The sequence below is a fragment of the Rhea americana genome, unplaced genomic scaffold, assembly GCF_003343005.1.
Source record: "Rhea americana isolate MKP2758 unplaced genomic scaffold, rheAme1 scaffold_146, whole genome shotgun sequence".
Taxonomy (NCBI): domain Eukaryota; kingdom Metazoa; phylum Chordata; class Aves; order Rheiformes; family Rheidae; genus Rhea; species Rhea americana.
The window spans coordinates 2,192,522-2,211,424 of record NW_028185550.1 but is presented as its reverse complement, the minus strand read 5'-3'; the positions used below and the strand labels follow the sequence as shown (position 1 = coordinate 2,211,424).

The 18,903-nt window shown below is 50.5% G+C and overlaps 2 protein-coding genes across 4 annotated transcripts in view; one reads left to right on the top strand and one right to left on the bottom strand.

Annotated features, from left to right (window-relative positions):
- PAK5 (p21 (RAC1) activated kinase 5) overlaps positions 1 to 4,736 on the top strand; it is a 135,273-nt gene extending 130,537 nt beyond the window's left edge. For all 3 annotated transcript variants that reach the window (XM_085299176.1, XM_085299177.1, XM_085299178.1), the window contains exons 8-9: positions 1,454 to 1,588; positions 2,253 to 4,736. In XM_085299176.1, coding sequence (XP_085155302.1) covers positions 1,454 to 1,588; positions 2,253 to 2,408 — 291 coding nt within the window. In that variant the 3' untranslated portion in view covers positions 2,409 to 4,736. The remainder of the gene's footprint in view (positions 1 to 1,453; positions 1,589 to 2,252) is intronic.
- Positions 4,737 to 11,103: 6,367 nt separating this feature from the next.
- LAMP5 (lysosome associated membrane protein 5) lies at positions 11,104 to 18,586 on the bottom strand. The gene is made up of 6 exons (XM_085299130.1): positions 18,463 to 18,586; positions 17,978 to 18,150; positions 17,490 to 17,621; positions 17,285 to 17,390; positions 15,998 to 16,186; positions 11,104 to 12,280 (listed from the first exon to the last, which is right to left on the bottom strand). The coding sequence occupies exons 1-6, from the start codon at positions 18,515 to 18,517 to the stop codon at positions 12,102 to 12,104; spliced, it is 834 nt and encodes a 277-aa protein (XP_085155256.1). The 5' UTR covers positions 18,518 to 18,586; the 3' UTR covers positions 11,104 to 12,101.
- Positions 18,587 to 18,903: the final 317 nt, after the last annotated feature.

Below are 18,903 nucleotides of genomic sequence, written 5' to 3'. Positions count from 1 at the left end.
CTGCCCTATGAGGAACGGCTGCGAGAGCTGGGCCTCTTCAGCCTGGGGAAGAGGAGACTGAGGGGGGATCTGATCAATGTGTACAAGTACCTGAAGGGAGGGTGTCAAGGGGACGGRGACAAACTCTTTTCRGTTGTCCCATGTGACAGGACAAGAGGCAACGGGCAGAAGTGGAAGCACAGGAAGCTCCRCCTGACCGTGAGGGGGAATTTCTTCACTGTGGGAATGACAGAGCCCTGGCAYAGGTTGCCCAGAGAGGTTGTGGAGTCTCCTTCTCTGGAGGTATTCAAAACCTGCCTGGACGCAACCCTGTSTAACAAGCTCTAGGTGACCCKGCTTGAGCAGGGGGTTGGACTAGCTGATCTCCAGAGGTCCYTTYCAACCTTACTGATTCTACGATTCTGTGATTCTATAAAGTTGTAGCTTCACACCACGCAGCTGGGAACGGGCTGGCCCGGAGCAGGTCAAGCACTTGGCCCGCAGCAAGCGCTCGGCAATTGCAGCCGGYCGGCATTGGCTTGGCCCAGTATATGTAGTATTAGAGGAGATATTTCAGCGACAATATCAATCCTGAGATCCCCTTCCACTGAAAGGGTTATAAAGTGGCTAAATGTACAGCTACAACTTGCCTGCTAGAAGAGAAAGAAAAGATATTTATTCGTTTATTTATTTATTTAAGCAGGAGAGTAGAGTTGGCACAAGTGCAAAATAGGTGTGAACTGGCCTTGACTATATTTGGGCTGGCAAATTACAGGAATTATAAATATCAGAGGAGTAGGATTCTGGACTATCTTTGCAGCAGGCCAGAACCAAAAAAGATGGTGTTTTTTTTTAGACAGAGCTGAATGGTTTTCCATAGGGATTATGTAATGTGGTTACCTATGAAGCTGCAAATGGACTCAGGTAAATTAGGTGCTTGCATTTGCCTTTGGGTCTCAATCGGTGTCCCGGTAGTCTTTAGACTACTTCAGTATTCAGTAGAAAGAGTAACCGATTTCGCAGCAGCTGAATTATACTTAACTCTGCCACTAGCTGCACAATTCTGTAGCATTACAGAGCTCACATGGGGGTAACTCCTTAGTGGGTGGAAATCTGTGTGGCTGAAATGAAATGCAGTAGGGAAATGAAATGCAATAGGGATTAGTCAGTTTATCAAACTAGCATAATTTAGCAGTGATTCCAGTGGACTATGGACACTTAAACCATCTGTGAATGTGATCTGCAGGTTGTTCCTAACTTATTTTTTGAAAGAGCTTACAACTCGGAAGCAAAAATTGTTATCCCTTGTTTTTTTTTTTTTTTAAAAAAAAAGACATTAGATGTCTCACCAGACTGTTGGCTTAAAACGGATGCAAACACCAGATAAAATAGCATGAGCTACTTTGAGGTTTACAGGAACCCCAGACATTTAGCCCATTGCCAGTAGTGTTTCTGAACAGACTGTGTGTTACAGGTGGATATCTGGTCGCTTGGTATCATGGTAATAGAGATGATAGACGGAGAACCTCCCTATTTCAACGAGCCRCCGCTCCAGGCAATGCGCAGGATCCGGGATAATTTACCGCCCCGGGTGAAGGACATACACAAGGTTGGAGTTTCCCTATGTGCTGTGGGTCTTAATTTATTAAAGTGTAGTAAATTGATAGCCTAACACTGACATAGCCTGAAGGACAAATCGTGCCTTTAGGTACCACGTGGAGCAGTGGGTGCTGCACAGGAGTCATGCTGGGAGGAAGGGAGGTCTATGCTGCCCGTAAACGGCCTTTTAGTGCCCGCTGCTGGCTTGTTGGTCTAGCCAGTGACCAAGAAGAGCGCTGGGCAGAGACCGCTGTGCCCTGCACTTCCCACCCTGGTTGAAGATCAGGCCAAGTCAGCGAGTGACCCCTTACAACCTATCCGTTGGTGCATCAACACTCAGTGCCGAAACGTTTGGTTACCTCCCATTTCGGTCGTGCTTCCAGGTGACATCAGAGCTGAGCCCTCGGTGGTAACATAGAGCATGTTGTGGGGTTTTTTTYCACATGCCACACATGAAGCTACACGTACCTCGTGTGCTCGTCTGTGCCCCACTGATACCCCAGTTGTTTTAACAGTAACAGCCAATGGGAGACACGTGGCCCTTCRGATCAGTCCATCTTGTAGCTGTGTAAGGGCTCAGTGTGCATTTTGCCTCACCGAGAAAAGCAGTTTGCAGAGAACAGCACAGGAGGGAAATGGCTATCTCTGCTCCTAACACCAATGCCGTGTTGCAGGTCTCCTCGGTCCTCCGGGGCTTCTTGGACTTGATGCTGGTGCGGGAGCCCTCACAGAGAGCCACSGCGCAGGAGCTGCTGAGACACCCCTTTCTGAAGCTGGCAGGGCCACCTTCCTGTATCGTGCCCCTCATGCGGCAGCACAGGCACCGCTGACCCCGGCGAGCTTGCAGGAGGAGGCTGGTACGGAGGCCAGGTGAAGCCTTGCAGGAATCCTAGAGGGCTTTTCGGAAACTGTGGGAAGGGGCAGCCGCAAGCTCGCGAAGGAAGAACAGCTCTGCAAAAATAATGCAGTGTACAAAAAAAAATCCCGAGGTGCTCTCTGGAGCTGTGAAAGACCRGTGAGCTCTCTTTGCCGCTGATGGSACAGCCACGCGGTGACGTTAAGCGATGCCCCACAGAATGACTCTTCCACGGGCAGTCATCTGCTCAGCTCTCTGCCATCGAAGCAGRAGGATTCAAATACCAACATGGTTCAAAAGATAATAGACGATAGCACTACCAGCGTGAAACATCAGAATTTTATTGCAAAAGTAAAGGATATGGCGCTTCTGTTTCAGAAGAACACTTTTCTGACAAAAAGCACTTTTTATCTCAGTCGTAACAGTGTAATGTATTTTGAAATGAATTTGTAATTTTCTGTACAGTACTTTTTGATAATTTGCAGTACTTTGTCATGTAACCATCGTGCTAGTTGAAGTAATAAGTGTAACTTAGCAAGAGTTTTGGAAAAAGGCTTTCCTACTTTTTTTAACCCTTTTGAAAATTGAGAAAAAAAAGAAAAGAAAAACCCTTTAGGAACCTAGAATGTTTGGCAGATTTTCCGTCGGGTTCTTACCTTTACAGCAGTATAGAGAGCAATGAGAACTAACGTTACTAATGCAGTAATGATTTTCCGACCCGAGCACTGACAGTACTGTTTTGAAACGTTACGTGGTGTTGCTAGATCTGAGGGAGTTCTAGCTGCACAGTGGAAACCAGTACTTCTGTTGAATGTCATAAATCGTCTGGTTCTCCTTCGTTTCCTCGTTTCTAGAGCCGAGGGGGCGAACACATCAAACGTACCTCTGTTGGAGGGTTGTCTTCTAATGACGTGGTGGGTTCTTCATTTCATGCTGTGCTGGCCTTGCTGCTGCAAGGTCAAGCGTGTCACCACAAAGTCTCCGTTTTTCTATATCACACTTTGAAAGTCAAAGCGGACTGTGGAAGTCTGATTACCGAGCGGGTATTCTCCGGATTTCAGACAGACTCCTGTAGTATGTTACGAGATGTTTGCCATATAGAAAAAGTTGTGCTGCTGTCTAGACCTTTCTGAATGTTGATACAACAGTTGACTACTGCGATACATTTTTGTGTTATTTGTTGGATGAACTTGCATGTTAATTGTAGGCCTAAATAGATTTGCCTTTAAAATTTTTAGAAGTGCTTCATAATTATTTCAATGATTAATTAATTTATTAACAATTAGTTATTTTTAATTATGTATAATACAAAAGCCATGTTTTTCCAATTTTTTTTCTTACTGACCTCATTTTACAATATCACTATGAAACACAAACCCAATTTTGTGAAAACACAATTAGTTTATTTCTTATTATGGAGTTTCAGAGTGACTAAATTAATTGTTATTTATTGCTGTAAATTATAACAGAACTTGTAAAACTGGCATGAGCTGTTCCTTAATGAGCTTCCTCCTGGACAAAAGATTTGCCGAGAGTAAAGAGCTCCTTTAGTACTGCCCCTAAAAAAGTTAAACATCTGAAGGGAGAGGAAGGATTTAAAAGTTACAAAAGGGGAGATAAAACCGAATAGGAATTCAAGCACCGAATAAATGTCCTTAAACAGGCATATCGTACYCCCTGCTCCTTTCTCCTCCCAACCATATTTGCACATTGTGACTTTGCACCAGTGCCCGCTCCTCGAAGGCCTCGATGCGATTCAACGGCTCTTTGGCACTGGAAGGAGCCAGCGGCACCAGGTGCCCCCAGGGACCCTCCCGGGTCTCCGCAGCGCCCGCCCGCCCGCGGCAGGTCCTCCCCGCTGCCGACGCTGTGGTTCCTTCGTCGCCCCAGGACGGACCCGCCGAAGCCTCGTGGAGCAAACGGAGGTGGCTGCGGGACTTTAAAACTCGTTCGTAATTTATAGTCTTGGCAACTCAGGAAAAAGGCTGCACCAAGGAAGACGATGGTGACCTACAAGTGGAACCAGAGTATTAGCCGCAAAATTGACCTTTTAAAACCATCTTTGAATACAAAAAAAAAAAAAAATGGGTTGGGTTGTTTGGATTTTTTTAATATTCAGCACATTTTAAATGGTACAAGTGGAGAATTTTCTGCAACTTTCTTACCATTCGGTATTTTAAACAGTATTCATCAAATTTACTGAGAGTTTTGCCAGCTTAAAAGTTTTTTTCTTTTGTGAACACCAACTACTGGTGAAAAAAAATGCACATGCAAATGAAAAAAAAATAAATGTTTTCATTTTCAGTGTGGTTTTCTGTGCCTTATTTGTATTTTCTAAATTTCAGTCGGTTACACAGTAATTATCCAAAGAGCAAAAAGAGGTTCCTTGTAATCTATTTATGTAGCTGCCACTAGCTATCTTCACGTGTTAGTGGCCACAGATGCTTGGACCTGGTCCGCTGGTGCCACCCCAGCTGTATGCTGCCTCCCTGGCAGAAGCTGCTGGGCAAGCCCAGCCTTGCTGAAATTCACAGATTTATCTCTCATCTCAGGGCTAGGAAAAGCCACTGGATCCCAGGTAAGACCCCTCAAGGTAATGGTCAGGCGTCAGAGGCTGCCTAAATGTAGGTAAAAAAAATAGGCTGGTTTGTGCTCTGTTGATTGTGAAACTGCTTAACATATTTGAAGAGCAGAATGATGTTTTCCAGCTATAATTTTCCAAAGCAAGAAAATAGCTCTTCRAAGTGTGGGTCGGACTCAACCAAGGAAGCAAGAGGTTGGGAGAAGCATAAAGCTTGTTTAGGAACTCCTATATGACTGAAAAAGAAATAATTTGCGTTGCGGAGGGAAGTGCAAASGCTTAGAGCATGGAGTGCAACGGCGTGGAGCAAAACCATGCGGCCTTTTACACAGAAAGAGCAAGTGCTGGCGGGCTGCRAAGTGTCTGTGGCATCCCGTGATGAGGGACCAAAAAGAAACCAGAGAGAGGTGAAAATGGAGACCGGTGGGAAGAACCCATTTACGTACAGGATTTAAATACTTATGAGCTAAATACACAAAAAGGAAAACAGGGATGGGGGTGGGGGAGAAGATGTGAGACAAGCATGCAATTACATACCACTGCAATGGTAAATATTGCCAAGATGGGACACAGCAGTTGCAAACTGGCAGCTCAGTTGGATTACACTGCCGGCATCAGAGCAGGAGRACGGATATTCCCGGGTCCCCAGGGCTTGAGGGAACCCGGGGCAGGCGCAGACCACGGGGCACAGCGCTTGCAGCGTGCAGGAAGAGCTAGAAAAAGGGCTGCGTGCCTTGGACTCCAGTACAGCGGGGGACGTTTTCACCACCCCATGTTTCCTGAGAGCCAAGAGTCMCTGTGATCGGAATTGCCGGTGGGAYGAGTCAGGCCAAAGCRAAGAGTGTAGCTGGAGAAATGCCCACTGCAGCCCAAAGCACCGGCACTATTTGTGCRTTAAGGGCTTGTATAAGAGAGCCCTCGCCTTAGAAAAATGCACAATTTCTTACACACACCCTTTCACAGATCAGTGCATGTTGGGGCAGYGCCTGCATCTGGAGGAAACATCCAGCCATACCCTTGTGGTCCCTCATGCAGCACCTAAAATTACGGGTTGGGCGTTGGGACTACCATACAGCGTTGCATGAGAAGCACTCCAGAAAGCCGAGCTCCTTTGAAACACACACAGACACTTATTTCCCTAACCTCTCCTCCCCTCGCCACCCCACAACGAATAACCCCCTATTCTTTTGCTTCTGTCCTTACTTTTTTCTCATTCAGCTGGTAGACCCACTGAAAATGTTGTTGTCTCCCCAGTAGCAACATCAGGTGGCTAACATGGCTACGAGAGTATTTGCTCTCTTAGCTGTTTTCAAGACCTGAAAGTGAGCATTGGCATTAGAAAAAAAAAAAAACTAATTTTGGTTGCTCCTCTGTCGGAACATGTCTCAAAATGCATTGGCCATCCCTCAAAAAAAAAAGAAGGCAAAAACTGCTCTCAACTTTGAAAGTTTACCCAGAGCATTTCAAACAAAACCAGACCATCACCAACAAAGCAGGACATACCGACATGACACCCACCRTGGGCCTTGGCTGAGAGGCTGAGCCCTGCTCACCCTCGTCAGCATCAACTTGTCCATTTTCRCTTTCCCCTCGGCTGAGCTCCACGRGTGCCACCCCATCCCCGTTGTCCATGACGTTGCCAGCAGCCATTCACCCCAAAGGCTTGGTCATCTGCTGCCCTGGCTGACGCCCAGCTCCACATATGTCCTGCTGCCCAATTGGGCGTATTCCTGCCTGTCGCTAAGAAACTACAGATTTCTCAGTGGTCACCAGTTCTTGAAGTATTTACTAATATTTGTACTTTTTATAGCAGAGCTCGGGGCATTCAGTGGTTATAAACACCCCCTCCCAGCAATATATTGATAATTTATCATTAAAATTCCAATCGCGGTACTTTATAAGTCATTAACAGATGCTTTATCAAGTGGTTAATTATTACAGGTCCTGTCAGAGCTTACCATGGCCATAGGTTTCTTGCATTTAGCCACCTTCCACTGGTGTGTCCATGAATATCCATAAAGAAACTGGTCAAGTTTGCAGCTAGCTCATGAGGACCCATATATGAATGAAAGCTAAATAGAAAATCACCTCTTGCTAGAAGTGCTGCCAGCTTCAAGAGGCTGCAATAGGTTGGGGTGGTGGAGTTTGATTAGAGATGGATGGTTTCCCTCTCCTTCCATAAAATTTTTAAATGAGCTTGCAAAGCCCATATTGATAGGAAATTCAGATCGAATTCAGTACATAATGTTTGGTGAAAAAATATGGAAAGAGCTGAAGGACCTGAAGAATTTTCTTTCAACATTTTTAAACACCATTTTTTTCAGACAAGCTATGTTGGTCTGGAGCACAATGCACACTATGGTTAAACTGAMGTTATTGTTTCCATTTCCACCCTTCCCCCCCGGAAAAGAGAAAAATCATTTCAGACCCGCAAGAAATTGTTTCTTACCTTAATTCAGAAAAATCAAAAAATTAATTGCTGTATTGATCCAGCTTGGTTCCTGACAGTTTGCAGAGCTTTTCACCCTGAAGGCTGACGGTGAGCACCAGCTAGGGAAAACATCTATCTATCTCACAGGAAAAGCAGTAGAGGGTCTTAAGAATAACATTAACCTATTTTTTTCTAGAGGATTTGTAATATATCATTATGGCACATCGAACACTGGGTTGAGGGGGTTTCTTTTTCTTCCCCTGTCCTAAGCCAGCTTTGATTTTTCAATGAATTAAAAGAAGCGAAAGTAAGAACTCTTCAGCTAGAAAATTTCTAGGACACTTTTTGTGTTTTAAAAAGCAAATTCTTCATTCAGAAATGTTGCTGTGATGCCACACGTGCCCATGCTCAGGAAGCAGCAGGATCGTTCAGCATTCGAGGAAGGTTTCTTAGCGATGAGTGGAGAAGATCGTGTTTTCCTTGGGAGGCTGCACGACCTTAAATGAGATTTTTTTGGTCTCAAATACATCTTTGGTGAAGAAATCTCACTGTGGCAACATGATGGGCTCGCTCAGGTCCTGCAAATGGGGACACTAGAAGAGCACACCACTTCCTTGCATGCAGCTTCCTTGCATGAGGCACAGAAAACCGCAGCTCCTCGGAAAGCTGGCCTTGAAATGATCTTCATGCAGCACCTCCATCCACCAGCTTCTGTGTCTCCTTCTGATGGAGACAGGTAAGCCCTGAGCTGGCGCTTCCAGTAAGGGCTAAGAAAGATTAGCTGTAGCCTGTCAGATGCTGCAGACTGGTGGGTTTTGCCCCTTCCACTCCAGTTTAGACAAGGAGCTGTCAAAGCTGCTAAAGTCTATGTCAGCCCCTCGTCAGCTATTGATTTCTGCTGCTGAACCAGCTCYGTGAAAGCAGTTTAATTACTGCAAGTCTGAAGGAACTGCAGTGCAGACTGGAGTCCCACCAACAGCTACTGGGAGGRCCYTCTTAATGTCRCTGCATTAGAGCTTAAYGTGCAAATTGATATGCAACTAATCTAATTTTTGCAAAGCCAAAAAAAAAAAAATGAGGGATGAGTCCTGATGAACATGACGAGAAGAAGCAAACCCTAATGGGTTCTCCCAGAGAAAGAGACACCACAGAGGGAGAAAAAGAGATCCTCCTCCTCATTTCCCACTGCTAAACCCCTTTCTTCCCCCATTTTTCACAGCCAGCATCCGTACCCTTCAGTTCTTTCATGGATGTGGTAAGAAAAGCCAGTCTGGTCACACAGGCCTCCTTATACTCAACTGAATTTGCTGAAATTGCTCCTGCTGCCTCCGGAGGCTTTTGGCCCTTCAGGAGGAAGGGGCGGCGTGGAGGATCCCGGGGCCACGGAGGTCAGTGCCCCGGAGGGCAGCAGGCATCGCACCAAAACTCACCATGAAGAAGCCAAATGCCCACTGAGGGGTTCATTTGGCATCTGCCGTTCCGCTGTTTGGTCCCCCCTCCCTTTTTTAAAAATTTTCTTAAAGCTTGGACATCAAATAGGGAAGCAGCTGCTCGCAGCCCTGCGGAGCTGGCTCCCGGACAGCCTTTCTGGCTGGAAGGTGGATGAGAGCGAGGCCTCACCGAGCCCGTGAGCACCGCTGTTACGGCTGCACCCTTTCATCCCTTTTTTCGCAGGCTTTGCCCATGTCCCCACCACCCCCTCCACCAGCTCCAGGCCACCACCTGCCCAGTGCCTGCTCTGCTCCAGGAGCGATCCTGCTCCGCACCTAGCAAGCAGCAACGCTCCTGGTCCTCCCTCGGTGATGTACGCGCTTGTGCCATCAGCTTTAGGAGAGTCTCACTGCTGGGTCAAACACCACCAACCCAACCACCTCTCTGCATCAGTGAGACCTCAACACTGACCGGTAAACAGGTCCCATGGTGCTGTCACAGGTTGTGCTTCCAGGGCCCTTCGCACCAGTGAAGGCAAACAGCCCCTCCTTGTAGGGCACCTCTCATCCAGCCTTGCTTAGCTGCCAATATTACTTTTGCCCTAAAAACATCTTTATTTATTTTTTTTATTTTTATTTTTATTTTTATTTTTTACTAACTGTGCTGTGGGCTGTGGTATTTGGTCAGCTAAAGCCCCTCCAGAACATCCATGTTTGTGAGTTTTGTAAGAAACAGACGCCACAAACACCACTAGTGCTGAAACTTTGCTTCTTATGTCCAAGAGAAAAGGGGCAAGTTTGACACAGATCAGACACCATGAATAAGGCATGACCAAAGTAAGATGCTGGCTRCACTCATCTTCTTCTTCCCCTTCAKCAAGCAAAAACTTAYGGAGGAGATTGCAGCATTATAAAGCAGTTCATTTGTCCTCTTCCAGCTTCCAGCTCTGCACTGTTATCTGCTTACTGGTCTCCCCTACATGCCACAGCCTGTTTCTCCAGTCTTGACCTGCCTTTGCTGGCACCTGGGAGAACTTGGTGAGCTTTGGCAGAGTGACCCTGTTGGCCATACATTAGCCATGGCTGTGGCTTACTGGTCCTGTCCTTTCTTTTTCCATTATTTTTAGAATACATCAGTCTTCTGTTTGCACTTGGAACAAAAGCAGGTGAGGGAAAGGGATTTGGGGGGAGGCTGCTTGGGGGGGGGGGTTGTTTCTGGGTTGTTGGGTTTTTTTTTTCCCTAAACCTTCAAACTGTCTTCTCTGATGCCATGGATCTTGATGAAAATCATCTACCATCCTGCCAAGACACCTTGGGCTTCTGCTCCCATTTGCCACCGAACGGGACACCTTTTAGAGTCCTTCATTTTGATCAAGTCAACATGAGAGAAAAGTCTGGTTTACACTGGTGCTAGTGACTGCATGTTCAGCACACAGGCCAGTCACGTCTTAAAGCTGCCAAATTAGCATTTTAAGTTCCCAAATGCCACTTACCGCAGGGCTAGGTTTTACTCCCACACCAATTTTTAATCTTACCGAGCAACCCTCTACATCCATGGCTGGCACTACTGAAATCCAGGTGTAAATCAATACAGCCAAGAGCAACAGTTGCACCTTCACTTCAGTGTACAGGTATTTCATCAGTGTAATATATAGCTGCTTTAAGGTTTCAGCTACATTGCCATGCAGCTGAAAATCAAACCCTAAATTATACACTTTTTCTGTAAATATGCGCAAGCATGGGTAATTGTTTCAACATTTAAATTAATGTTTTTCTTGGCTTAGTACCCTATTTTAAGCTAGAGGAGAGCAGTTTGTATGAGTCACTGGCTGGATCAAATCAGTATGAGAATATGATATATTCCGTACATTAACTTAACCCAAGGTCTGGACTAACTCTTGCTGAAGTTAACACCAAAGCCAAAGGAAATCAGTAGTTTCTGTGGCAACTGGATGGGACCCTAGCAAAATATGCCATTTCCCACAAAATACCTAAGAAATAAATATTTAAGATACTAGAAGAATATTAGAAATAGCCAACTAATGACAGACTACTTTTAGCCACTATTACATCTTCTCATTTGCACCAAAAATACTGCTAGAATAAAATCTACACTTAAAATCCATTTAGACCACATACTCTTACACCAACCCCATTAGCTATCACRGACCTTGCTGCTCTTGGGATCATTAAAAAACATGATGTCATTTCAAAATAAGACGGCAAATCAAACAGTAGATATGTACAYATTTTAATTCATTTTAAAAATGGTCTACACTTAAGGAGAGACTTCAAGGGTTGCCTTGTATTTTTTTTCTGTTACATTAGATTATACCTGAATACTCTGCATAGTGACTTTAACATTTCTGTTTTCTTTTTTTGTTTTGTTGTGAAAATAACAGTTGCAGGTAGCAATGTAACATCTCAAAGACAATCACGATACGTGCAGGATGTCCAGCCAGAAGCATTTCTCAGTTGACTTGCAGTAGCATGGCACTCTATAATTTGTGTATCAACACTTTTTTTTTTTATGTTTAATTCAGATATGTTTCAAGAAGCAAAAACAAACTTTCTTCACTGAGCCTCAAGTATCTGGTCAGTTCCTCAGCTGGCTGCAAGATGCTTCCGTGGAGTTACTCCAGTTTATGCCAGCTTGAGGACCTGGCCTGTATTTTTTTTCCAAAATGCACTTGTATCCCCTCATGCTTTCCTTAACACGAGTGCAAATTTCAGGAACGTGGTTCAGGTCCCCTAGTCAGGAGACCTTGTGAGAGTCTGTGCAATGGATCCTCCTCCCYCATCCTGCTCCCTGCACACGCACGAGCAGAGAGGGCTGCACATGTGCAAAGAGCAAAATGTCGGAGGTGAGAGTCCGCAGAGGCAGTAGCTTGAAAAGCTGATTTTGCCCTCCCCGGTGTTTTGACGTGTGAAGTATTTCTGTTCCCATGTGATTGGCCCAGTCGATCCAAGAAGGTATTCATACCACCCACTTGCACAGGCAGTAGCCAAACTCCAGAAATTAGGTGCTCTAAGTCATCTTGTGGAGACAGCTGTAGCTCTCCAGTGACCACACTGGAGMCCAGCTGTAACTGGGTATGTCCATGAAATACCTAAGATCAGGTGTTGTGAATACCCTCTCTTGCTCCAATAACGTTTCCCCACCACAGAAAAAAGTGCTTTTGCTTTATCTACCTGGTAAATATCTGGGCTGCTCGATCCTGCCATCTATCCCATGTGTTTGTACTGAGATCTGTCTCGAGGAATTTGTGCTTGACTGGCCGTCAGTTTGTGGTGGATGTGGTAAACGCAGAGGGTTATCACAATCACCAACCCCAGGATCAGACCCAGAATCAGAGGCAGGGTTTCTTCCAGCTGCTCCCGCTGGTCCACGGGGCATTTATGTTCTGCAGGTAAAGAAATGGAAAGGGAAGAAGGGAGAGGCGGGAGTGAGCAGTCAGAGGTTTCCACCGTTGACTCGTGCCGCAGTACGGAAGAGCCGTCCCGCAGAAACGRCCCGTGGCGAGCCGCGGCCCCGCTCCGGGCTCCCCGCAGAGCACAGCCCGCCTCCGCGGCGGGGGAGCGAAGCAGCCAAAACCGGGCGCTTTGGAGGAAACCGCGGTCACCGTCCCAAGGCCAGCTGGGGGGCAGGTGGCACCTGTTACCCAGCCAGCTGCTGCCCTGGAAGGAAACGCTCCCAGGCTCACGAGCTCCTCGCCAGCCTGCCCTGCCACACCACCACCGCCGTGAGACTCGAGGACGGGACAGCGTCACTGCGCGCTTCCTGACCACGGCTAAAGGTCTGCTCTGCCTAGTTAGTTACGGTGGCCAGAAACACGGTAAGGTGAGGTGTTGACATCAGTGGTTCATAATCCTGCATCAGATTTAGCCTGTTCATCGTTGGAAGATATTATTCCCTCCCCTACCTGCAAGATGACTGAGATCTAACATCGCTTTTTCCACCTCTCCACCAAACCTGAGCCAAACCTTCAACAGAAGATTCAAGTCTGAACCCGCATCCATCTTCTCCTGCTGATGGTCTGCCCCAGGGACTCCCACCACGCACTAACTCCAGACACAGCCTGCTCGATCTCACCGAGACGAGTGGCCGGAAAAGGCAATTCCTGCTGGGCTCAGACCCTCCGTCGCCGCGTGCTTTCAGCCGTAACTTCCCGAGAAGACAAGCCAAAGCAACAGCAGGGCAACGGGACTCCCCGGGCAGCGCTGCCGCGGAAAACAACCACGGCTACAGAGGGAAAAACGCTTGGCTGCTATTTAGCTTGCAAAGGCAAGGCCACCGAAGTCAGAAAACACCAGAGAGCAAGTTGCTCTTGCTTTCCAGCTCGGCTCCCGCTCGCTTACGTGTTCTACTACGGGCACGACCGACATGATCCCACTTGCCCATGACTAAGGAGAGCAGAGCTGTGGTTGCCGAGGTGGGGCAGAAAGAAGAAAAACGCTAACCCTGAAGAAAAAGCCACAGGATAAAGGAGGGACAGTGCTCTGGATTTTTCTTCTTCGCAGGACTCCAAGCCCCGCTGAAAAAAGACAAAGACGTTAATTATGTTAAAATAAAACAGCGTGCCCTGCGCTCCTGCTGCCGGCAGCGAAGAGCGGCGAGCGCCCAGGCCGGCGGCGAGCGGGGGCTGCGGCTCGTCAGATCGGGGCGGGAGGCCCGTTACGAAGTGTTTCAAACCATAAATGAAGCGAAACAGAAAAAGCCGACGGGGAAAAATAGTCTGAAAAAAAGAAAAAGAAAAGAAAAGGGAAGAACGTCCTTTTCCGCTCCTCACCATTTCGCCGGAGGGGTGATTAATCACCGGGACTGTGCTACAGACAACTCGGCACTTGCTGCAATGCAGGCTTTTTGTTTGTTTGTGTTAAGGGGGAAAAAAAAAGACCCCCAAAACCCTCTTGGTTATTATTTAGCTCCACAAATTTGGTTTCCAGGGCTTTAGGAAATTCTTCMCAGCTTTGGCTATGAAGACCCCAGCAGCGGGTGCTGCAGCAGGCAGATTTTGTTGCTTCGGCACCCGTCCTCGGGACAAAYGCTATCAGCCAGATGAAAATCAGAAAGCAGATTTCCACAACGAGTGGTGGCAGCTGCAGGTAGGAGGACTGATAGCACAGCCATCCAGACGGACGGGGGAAATAAAAAACCCATCATCACCTGGTGAAACTGTGCCCAGCATGACAGCGCAGGGTTTGAGACAGGTCTTTATAAATGACTAGTTTAAAAAAAGAAAAGAGAAAAGGAAAAAGAAAGAAGAAAAAAGGAAGCAGAAAAAAGAAAGCAGGAAAAAAGAAAGAAGAAGAAAAAAAGGAAAAGAGAAAAAGAAAGAAGAAAAAAAGAAAAAAGAAGATTGGGTCCTTCTTAAAGCCCGGCCAGGCACCTTGCAAAGAGGAGCTCTTTGCTGGGGGGACCCTCGAAAACACGCGGCCCTCCTTCGGGTGGCTCAGCGGGAGGCGAGGCCTCCTAAGGGCCAGGTGGCCGATGCTCAGCCTTTCTGCCCCAAATTTGATTTTGATTAGGATCAAAAGGGAATGGACAGTGTCTGTGAGGGTCTTTTCCTGATTCGTACGTTCTCTTGATTCAGCTCGCTTTTTCCTAACCGTTTAAACTGAAAAATGTGCACAAACACTTCTGCAAAAAGACGATTTTCCACGAGCTTTGAATGAAAAAGAAAAAAATCCTGCTGCTGTTGTGCTGAAACAGGTTAAAAAAAATATTTGTGATGGCTGGAAGCAATATGTCTTGACAAAAAGATGTTCCAGCACATGAGCTGAAACACTCAAAAAGAGAGCAATCATCATGCCCCGCAATTCTGTTTGAGTCTATTCCAGACAGGAGAGTGTCAGGTCTGACGATGAAACCTTCCCCACCGCGTCTCCTGTCTGGAAGGACAGAAAGGCCTGATTTGTGCCCCTGACAAAACCCACGCTGCTGCGTACGGGCTTCGCCGCGAGTAACCCGGCCACCTAGAGCCCTGCTGGAGCCGGGGTACGTAAGAGCAGATATTTACTACATCCTTTGGAGGAATGTGAGTCATGAGAGTAAGTGCTCGGCTTTGTAGTAAGTAAGTAAGTGCCGGGTTTTTTTATTGCACTCCGAAGTATTTCCCACACGCCAAATAATAAAAAGCCCAGCGTTTTTACTGCTAGGTTTGAAAACACTCTCGTTTTCTAGTCCGTTGCTGAAGGATTTGGGAACTACATATTTTATTTGCATCTTGTTTGGGTAATAATAATGGAGTTAATTAATCTACTAAAATTTTGCTACACAAAGGGGACTGGTCTTGAAGTCCTAATTCAGGTGAACGTGTTTCTATCGCCTCACTSGAGGCGAGCCAACGCGCAGGCTGAAGGCGGCGAGGAACTCCGCGTTCCCCGGAGTAAAAGACGGGAAAACTCRGCTCGGCACGAGTTTTGCCTGAACTAGAGAGGGAGCTGGATCCAGCCACACGGAACCGCCGGGTGAAACCCCTGCTGCCCCCGCGCGCACGGCGGAGACCCCTTGGCGGGGAGYGCGAGGGCTCGCGCGCGCTTTCCTCCCCCCGAAACGTTACGAAAGCCTCGGCGTACCGTGCGCGCTTCCCGACGCGTACGTCCCCCACCAGCCACTCACCTCCCGGCAAACTCCGCTCTGCCGTGAGCGGGGGGGGGACAGCCCACGGCAGGGTATTCAGTTTTAACCAGCCTAGCACACGGTCAGAGACCGCGGCAGAAATTCTGGCCTCAAGCCAGCAACGCTCTCCAGGCAGCCCCGGGGTTTGCTGGCAACTCGGCCAGGCGGGACCTTACGCACGCACGTGCAACGAGAACCCACGTGTGTTAACAACAGCASCACAGCTTCAACCAGCCGTGGTTGAACCTTCTCCCCGCTGTCCCCTCCTCTCACCCTAGGGCGACGGGCTGAGCTGGGGAAGGCCTCAGGGAGACCACCAAGGCAGGCAACCGGTTGGCTGACGGAGCTGGAGTGAGAGCGCTAACAACACCCCGGGAGGAGGAGACGACGCTTCAGCAAGGGTGGGAGCAAAGTGCCCCCCCCCCCGGGACCGCTGAAGGTCCCGGCAATGCGAGCCCCCCCCAGGGATGCAGGGGCAGGCCATCACCCCACACCTCACCTTCACTGAAGACAAAATCCGCGCTGATGTCAAAGGGCTGAACGCGGACTTCGGACAGCAAGAGCTCCACTGACTTCTGGTGGTCGCTGGAGACCAGGGAAATGGTCTGCTGCGCTTGGCACTCGTAGGACTTGCCAGCCGGGGTGACTAAGGCAGAGAGCCGGTGAGAGCTGGCTGTGTGCTTCCCGGCTGTCCAAGGAGCAGAAACAGGAGAAAAGTGAGGCCCTCCCCACCTCCGCTGGACCAATGCGACTCAGGAATTATCAGCAAGGCCATATGCAATGCTGCTCTTACGGCAGCAGCTCCCCGTGGGGCAGGAGGTGCCTTCTCATGCCGCCCGGCCTTGCGCACCCCGGGCGCTTTCAGCCATAAGCGGAGCGAGCTGAGGCTCTAGGCTGAGCTGTACCAGTGGTGCCGATGGAGCACGACTGCTCTAAAGCCCGTAAAGTCAATGGAATTCCTCCCACTGGCAAATACACCAGTATAAGCTTCGGACTGGACTCATATCCCCCACTTCTGGGAAATAATTCCTGCGGTTACGCACGGGCTCTGAATTCAGGTGAAAAGGAGCAATGCAATTTGGGGACCTTGCTACAGAGTGAAATAGGCCCTAGCAGCTTTCCTGAAAATGACCATTGYGCCCAAGTGGAGATTGCAAGAAAATGTTTTCTCGTTACATAATGCGTATTTTTTTCAGGCACCGAGGCGGAGGCGCGCTCGGCAGGGTGGACGGAGGGTCCCCACCGCTCCCTGCCCTCGGCAGCCCTCCGTTCCTCACCCCGCACCCCGGACAGGCAACCGCTGCGGGCGTGCGGCACACRCTCGCCGTCGCGGGCTGGCGGCACAAACGCGGGGGCGTGCAACACGCCCGTGCCCGGCGCCTCTCACGCCCGCAATATGTCGTAACGAACGCGTGCTTCACCAAAGTTTGGGAATCTCACTGAGGAACAATTCGCTGGTGACGGGATTTCAATTTTCAGCGCAAGGCAACTCATTTCTGAGCAGAAATGAGGCAGAAGCAGAACAAAAGCCAAGAGCRAGCGACCCCAGGGAGAAAAGAAGAGCCAAGGGGCTGAGCCGGGGCTGCGGGGCAGGAGCGCGAGGGGCAGCGGGGAGGTGACAGGGGTGCAAAAAGCGGCAACGTCCCCACCTCCCCGCCCCAAAATCACAGAGGGGGAAAAGGAGCCAGAAAAGAGAGTGGGGAGGGGGAAGAGCTACACGCGGGTGCATCCCCATGAGGCCGGATTGCGCCTTCCCGCGGTGCCCCCTGAGCCGCCCGCCGCTTACGGCTCACGGCGTCCTTGAAGTAGGTGCGCTCGGCGGTGTCGTAGGCGAACTGGACCCGCGCCAGCCTCCAGAGCACCTCGGGCCCCCGGGACGCGTTGTGCCCCTCCTGCGAGACAGGGGCCGCGCGTGGGTCCGGCTGCGCCGCACCGTGCCGCGCGTGGGTCCGGCCGCGCTGTGCCGCGCCGCGCCGCGCGTGGGTCCCTACCTTCCCGAAGAAGAGGCGCAGGCTGTAAGCTCGCTCCAGCCAGGAGATCTCCAGCTCGGACTCGTTGGCGCCGCACTTGCCCCGCACCTCGGCGCCGCGGGACAGCGGTATCTCCGCCTGCTCCGTGACCAGCTGCAAAAGCGCGGCGGCCCGGCCCGCGCCGCGGCAGCGCTTTGCACCGGCTACAGACCTCCGGCGCTGCTGGAGGGCTTTCCAAAACTGCCGGCGGGTTTGCCCCGACCCCAGCCCAGCACGGCACAGCCGTGGCACGGCGCAGCGGCGCCGCCGGAGCGCCGGCACCGCCGCGCTGCAGCCCCGAGCATCTCCCCGGCCCGGCTCCGGACCCTGGATACAGACCCAGCTCCCGACCCTGGACCCGGCTCCGGACCCTAGACCCGGACCCGGACCCAGCCCATGTACCCGGGCCCTGGACCCGGACGCTGAACCTGGACCCGGCTCCGTCCCCGGTCCCGGCCGCCGCCACTCACATCCACGTAATTGCTGGCCCACACGTCGTAAGGGACGATGAACTTCGCGGCAAATTCCGCCATGAGGCACGTCGTCCGGTTTTCCCGCACCACAAAAATGTCCTTTTCGGGGTTCGGGGAGAGCCCGGAGAGATTTTCAACTTCTTGCTCGGCGCCGAGGCGGGCGGCGGCGTCTGCGGGCGGAGGGCGCTGAGCGGCGCGGCCGCGGGCCCGGCCCCGCTGTGCCCCCGCTGTGCCCCCGCTGTGCCCCCGCTCCCGTCCCCCACCCCTCCCCCCCGCGGAATTAATCCGCTTGATTTTAACAGCCGGAACCGACCCGGGCGCGATGGGGCATCCCCGCCGCGATACGAGAGAAAGTCGCGATGAGGCAGCCGGTCGCGGTGCAGCAGACACCGCCCCCCCCGCCCCCTCCCCGGGGGGCTGATGCGCCGCGGCCGGCTGCCTCATCGCGACAGGGCCCCGCATCGCGACAGCGCGGTACTCACGCAGGAGGAGGAGCAGCGCCGGGAGGCGCGGGGCAGCGCGGCGCCCCCCGGCCATCGTCGCCGCTGCGCGGGCCCGGGCTCGGCTTCCCGCAAGCGGTGCGCTCCGGAGGGGACGGAGAGGAGAAACGGGGCGGGGGGGGGGGGGAGAAAAAGGAAGGAAAGGAAAAGAAAAAGATTAAAATCGCCGCCTCTCTCCGGGAGCTGCACAGGCTGCAAAAGCGCCGCTCCGCTGCGGCGTGGCGGGGAGGAGGGATGGGGAAGAGTGCGTGGGTGTGTGGAGAGGAGGAGGGGGAGACGTCGTGCCAGCCGGAGCTGATGAAGGCGCCCACGTCGAGGGACGGGGAATACGCGGAGGCAGGGCGGGGAGGGGGGGGTCCCCCTCCCCCCCATCCCCAGCTCCCTCTCTGCTCCCGGCAGTGCGGAAAGGAGCCCGCTGGAAAC